The sequence below is a fragment of the Leishmania braziliensis genome, chromosome 36 (assembly GCF_000002845.2).
Source record: "Leishmania braziliensis MHOM/BR/75/M2904 complete genome, chromosome 36".
NCBI classification, from domain to species: Eukaryota; Euglenozoa; class Kinetoplastea; order Trypanosomatida; family Trypanosomatidae; genus Leishmania; species Leishmania braziliensis.
In genome coordinates, this window is record NC_009327.2 from 3,309 (window position 1) to 9,350 (window position 6,042).

Sequence of the window (6,042 nt, forward strand, 5' to 3'; positions counted from 1 at the left end):
GTGCCGCTTCGCATTGTGGCTCCCATTCTCCGCTCACAAGGCCTCGCTGCCCAGTAAACTCATCGGTAAGGACACATATGGTTACTACTACGGGAGCGCACACAACTACCAAAGAAAAGAACCCTATCGAAAAATACGTCCACATGCGTTCAAGTGGGCGAGAAGGAAAAAATCGAATACTGCAGAAGTGCTGTGAAAGAGAAAAGGGAAGAGTCAATGAGAACAAAGAAAAAGTAAGGCTCTATGATGGATAAGCAGAAAATAAAAAATGTGCAATCGGAAAATTCCTTTTCGGGCTTGCTCTACTCATGAATGGCCTCATGATGAGAAACAAGAGAAGCCGCAGAAGGGAAATAAGACCGATACACCGTGCATTCGTTTCACATGAAGCAAGCACACCATAAAAGAGCCCACGCACTCTCTCCAGGCGACCCGCCCAATCGGAAGGTCTACGTCTTACAAATGGTTTCTTCCCACTCAGTGGAAGTGAGCGCACATGGGTGGAGGATCGCCTGGAGGTAGAGGTGAGTACACGTGTGGGGAAGGTAACGAGCATAGAGATGGCACAGGAAATAACGAGCCTTGCACCATCAGGATGGAAAGAGGGGAAGGAGAATAAAAAGGAGAGAAGGTACTACTCGTGGTACAGCATGAGCCCAGCAATCGTGAGCCTCTTGCTCACGAACAACAAGACTTCAAGTTAAAGTCGCCAGTCGAACTTCTGAGCACAAAATAAAGAAAAGAATAGCATAAAGCTAGGGATAACAGCAATAGAATTACAGCCAACCCACTTTGGTGCTGCTAAAGAGCGCCTCAAGAAAGTTCATGAGGATAATATCACCTCGCCGCACTCACGCTCGCGGCCCCTTCAAATCGTCGCATCACTTCGGCACGACTTCGAGGTGCGAAGAAAGGGCGCAAGAAGCACAGGTCGAGCTGATGCATTAGTAAAGTAGAAGAAATGGCTACGACTAGCCCGACACCCAAATACACTTGGCAATGTGCGCTTTGGCGCGTTTGTACCGAACATCATACACCGCGACGTCGTCCCCCTCGGCCACAACATACGTGGTGCGTGGCTTGCCGCGTACCCAGCTCAGATCGAGTACGCTTCCTAGGCCCACCAGGGTCTTCGGTACCTGGGACGCCACCCAGTCTTCCATGCACTTTGTAGCATTCGCCTCAATTGCATTCACATCGAACCCCCGCTCAATCAGGCGCTTCGCCTCCTCTGCCACCTTGAGCTCGTTCTTGTGGAAGTAGTGGACATAGTAGGGTATCGCTGGCATTCCAAAGTGCGTTATCACCGAGTTCCATGTGAGTCTGGAAGGTACTGGTCGCAGAATCTGGTGTGCCCGGGACCTCCTGTCCGCCATGTAGCACACGCGCCGCCCCGGGCACAACTGCCTCACAGCCCCGAGGTGGTCTTTCACCTGTTTCCCCACAAGCACATCTTCATACTGCATGATCAAGCTGAGGTATTCGTTGTGCAGGCTGGAATTGTACGGCTCGGTCAACAGCTTGAGCAGAAGAACATTGCTGCCATCAAATGGGTTCAGCGCAGCTTGTACGAGGCGTCGGTCCAGAATGTAGCCCACCCCGTTGCCATATATGATGTCACCGTAGTACAGCCGCCACACTCGATACAGGCAATCCTTCGTGCCATCGATGCCCAGCGTCGCCGGTATAACGTCGCCGTGCGGAATGGTCGCCATCAAGCTACGCGGTCTCCCCCACTCACCCTGTTGCGTGTAGCGTAGGTCGCTGAGGTACTGCGGTACCTTCAGGTACATGTCGTCATCGCCCTTCATCAAGTACGGCACGTCTGGGAAGGCAGTGTACGCGTAGTTTAGCCATATCACGACCTTTTGGCTCATCCCGACTTCCGTCGGAACACCCCACGAGTTAGACATGCCCATCTTCTTGTTTGTAGTCGGATGGCGGTCCGTCAACAAATCGAGCCACAGCGAGTTGCGATGGTGCAGCGCCTCCTGCCACAGCGCAGTGGATACGTGGCACATGTACCGCGCCGCCGAAGTGAAGGCGGGTGTCGCCGGCAGCGACAGCGCAGAGGAGAGCTTCGTAAGTGACGTAGCCCCGCCCACAATTCCCTCTGGACTCACCACGGAGGCCTTCACACCGATGCAAGGCGACTCCCACACGGCGCCATCGGCTTTGGAGACGTCGCGCCATCCATCACGCAACACCACGCGACGCTGCACGTAGCTGGGTGCATTGGTGGTGTCGCCGCCCTCTACCGCCAGCCGCTGTAAGCTCGCCGTAGCGTACTCGTTCACCGTTGGAGCGAGCTGCGCCGTGTCCACGGTGTCGCGCGGCGAGTCGTCAGAACGACGCTCTGCAGCAGCGAATACGTACAGCTGTAGCAGCGCGCCAGTGAAGTTATTCTCGGCGCGCGCAACCTCGCGGTACGTCAGCCACGTCGCGCGCTGCGCATCCCGCAGCGGATAGCGCATTGGCTGGTCTGTTGAGGGTATGCCCATCACCACCAAGTGCTGCGGCTGCGTACTCTTGCTCTTCCGCAGCGACGCGTTGGCGAGGTGGCGCTGCTGCGCGTACGACCGGCTCACCCATGACCACAGCGGCAGCTCCGCGGCGACGTCCACGTCGTCCGTCACGCTCGCCATCGCAAACAGCATCGGCCCCATGAGGCCCAGCGGCGCAGATGTCGTCGCAAACACAGGAAGTCCTTTGGCCTCCTGATCTGGTCTACCGCCGGCCATTTCCCCATACCCCCCTGCGACCGCCGCACCGTACGTCACTCTGTCGAAGCACATCGTGCAGTTGTTGTCGATCACGCGTAGTGTCCACGATGGCAGCTGATCACTCCTCAGACGCACCTTACCGTCAGCGGCAGCGGCATCAAGGGCATGCTGTGCTGACGCCAGACGTTGCAATGCACTCTCGTGCTGCACCAGCACAGAAAACGTATCACGATCTGAGACAGTCGCCAGTTTCCTCTGTAATTCTATCGAGCTGTGGTTCTGTCTTGGGTGGCCAGCAGTTGCACATGAGCCAATGTAGTAAAGTGTAACCATGAGGGCAGGTAGGATGATTAGTGCAACCAGGCGACGGCTCTGGGTGTGGGAATGCACAGCCTGGACAACAAATCTCCGAAGATGTCTGCAAAAACGAAACGGGAGGCTTAGTGCTGCCTCATCCGGCAAGCCATCGTCTTTCTCAAGTGAAGCTGCGTCCCTCCCCCTACCGCCCAGCAACCGAGTTTGATCCGGCTCCGCCCTGCTGCGTGTGCGATTGCAGCTGCAGCTGTTCGCAGGGCAGTTCAGCACAGAACTGTTCTGAGAGACGAGAGAAGCGTGGCGGTGCATGGCGTTTGAGGGCTCGACAGGCACAGCCTTCCCTATAATGTCTCGCTCGTTTCTCGTGGCAATGCGGTTGGCTCACGTTGAGATGAAGGGCGGGGATGGTGCCTGAGATGCGCCGGAGAGTAGTGCGACGAGCGTACTGGCAGCCACGCAAAGAGAAAGGGCAAGGCCAAGGAAAGTGTGCGGTAACGCAAAACAGTGGTGGAGAAGAGTGGTGACTGTGTCAGTGCAATGGCCAATGGGCCACTTTCCGCCAGCACGTGTGAGTGTCTAATTGAAAATGGCCGGAGTATGCGGAAAGGCAGGTCAGAGCGGGTGGTGTGGAGGAGGGGAAGGGGAAAACATGAAAACAGTGGAAGGACTCGCAAATCGGACGAGTCGACGTGACAGCGGAAGGCGCCACTGCAGCGAACCACATCGGAGAGACGCTGTGAGAACGGAACGATAGCTCACTTTATTGGCTGGGTGGGCGGTTTCCGTAGAAAACACGCCTAGGTCCCGTGTCTTTGCGACGGAAACAGTCAAGCCTTGCCTTCACGAGGGTGCGGGCGGCACGCGCTCTGTTTGCTCGCTTCGTTGATATTCGTCGCCATTCGATGGAAAGCCTTCCATCGTCTAGCAGGAGGAGGAGGGTCTGCGTGTACGCAAGTGGGAGACGCAGCAGCCCTGGCGATGCCCACTACGCGAGCAGCAGCAGAGATGCAAAAACACATACACCAAAGAGGGGAAAAATAGTAGAGGTGCAAGGAAAGATGGCGGAACCCCTGAACAGCTGCATTCCGGTAGGTGGGGAAAGCGAACCGACAGCCTGACGGTCTAACCTTTGGCGCGAAGAAAGAGTACGTGGTGTGCGGTGGGCGGACAGCACGAAGCAGTGAAAAAGAGCCGCTTCGCGACACGCTCTACACCACCTCGAAACAAAGTCGCCGGTGGCATAGGCCAAAGGTCAAAGAAGTACAAAGGCCAATCAAGCAGACCTACAGCAAATGTGCGATTGGGCCTTTTCTCAGCGGACACAGACGCCCGAAACGAAAAGGGGTAAGGCAAAGAATGCTGGATTTCATATGCGTCACAATCAGCGCTTACACATGCAGATGCGAGTCAGGACGCAGCAGGAAGGAGCATACGCTGAGAAATAGAGGAGGAAGCGCCACAGGTGCATGAGACCGGAGAAGCGTGAGAGATAGTCACAGGTGACCTGCTGCCAGACCTTGCGTTTTTTTCGCCTCATACGTGTCGCTATTCGCACGATTGCGCTATCCTTCTCATCGGCGCTAATGTCGGCGAAGTGGGACCACTGCCGGCCGCCACCTGCCTCGAAAAGGTGAGCACCAGATGCGCGCAAGCCGGTAACGCAGCATCCTGCGTGTCCTCCGTATTGGGGTGCCTTGCTCTGTGGGCCCGCGTGTCACGGGTAAAGAGTAAAAGTGAGGAGACAAAAAGAAACGCAAAGGGTGAAAGGAGGCGCATGGAGCTGTGGCATAGCGGATGAGTGAGCAAGCGGTGGGGAAAGAAACAAGATCGAGGAGGCAGCACAACAGCCTGCGTGGTCACTTTTGGTGACTGCGGGCTTGGGGAGGAGGGGGGAGGGCGCAGCTGCACCGAACCTCCCTAGACATGGACGCCAAAAGGGTGCCTCCAATACGGCAGCCTACAGCTTCTCTCTAGGTGTGTGGTGGGATTCGTGTAGTGTCCTCTTTTTCTCCTGCCTCCAGCCAGCAGTGAGGGGGAGATTGTCAGCACGAGAGAGAAGAGCCATAGTGGGGGAGGGGAAGTCGAAAACCAAAAGACAAATAAACGACTGCGCGAAGAAAGAAAGCATATCTATGAGTGTGCGAAAGGGCGAGGCACGATTGATTTACGCGTAGCCGTACAGGATGTGGCCGCGCTTGCGCAGCGCATTCACGACATCGGCCGCCGTGACTGTCTTCTTGCGCGCGTACTCGGTGTAGGCCGTGCTGCAGCGCACAATGTCCTCCACATAGGCCTTCAGCACGCGGCGCACCTCCTCGTAGAGGTCGCCCGAGATGCGCTTTACACCACCGCGGCGCGCCATGCGGCGGACGCAGCCGCGCGTGATGCCACGAATGTTGTCGCGCAGCACCTTCTTCTGGCGCTTCTGGCTGCCCTTGGCGTCAGCGGAGCGCTTACCCTTGGCCATGTTGGATGTGTTGGCGGAGAGATGAAAGCGGTGTAAGCTGGGAAGCGTGACGAATCTCAGTTGAGACAGAGAGGAGGAAGAAGTGAGCAGGTAACGTAGATGATGCATACGAGATGAAATCAAGGAGACCCTCAACGGCGATACGAGCCACCCAGAATGGCGCAGGGGCGGGAAAGAAGAATGCAAAGAAGCAGGTCCTCCTGTGACAGAGATCCGAGCGGGGATGAAAGGGGTGGCGCACGCTTCACAAGGAACCATTGCACATCTCTTCTTTTCGCCTTCAGGAATGCACACCACAGTACATCACATGGTATGGAGTACGTCAAGTGTCGCAGCCGAGCCAAAGGGCTCACAACAAAGGCGAACGAGACGTAAAGTTTGTGACTAAAGGACCAAGGGCAATCACATCTGCGGAAAGAGTGCGGAATGCAGTGGAAACTAAGCAGCACTGTGCAACGAAAAGGAGAAGAATAAGATTACTTACTCAGTGCGCCGAGGAAAGCAGGGGCATGTCATCAGGACAGAGTCTCGGCGCGG

General features: G+C 56.2%; 2 protein-coding genes across 2 annotated transcripts; both read right to left on the minus strand.

Moving 5' to 3' along the window:
• Positions 1-971: 971 nt before the first annotated feature.
• Positions 972-2,741, minus strand: SCG4 (phosphoglycan beta 1,3 galactosyltransferase 4; the record flags this gene model as incomplete). The annotated part of the gene is made up of 1 exon (XM_001562177.1): positions 972-2,741. One exon carries the CDS (start codon positions 2,739-2,741, stop codon positions 972-974), a length of 1,770 nt encoding a protein of 589 aa, XP_001562227.1.
• A 2,461-nt stretch (positions 2,742-5,202) lies between these two features.
• LBRM_35_0020 (histone H4) lies at positions 5,203-5,763 on the minus strand (the record flags this gene model as incomplete). Its single annotated transcript, XM_001562181.1, has 1 exon — positions 5,203-5,763. The coding sequence occupies one exon, from the start codon at positions 5,761-5,763 to the stop codon at positions 5,203-5,205; it is 561 nt and encodes a 186-aa protein (XP_001562231.1).
• Positions 5,764-6,042: the final 279 nt, after the last annotated feature.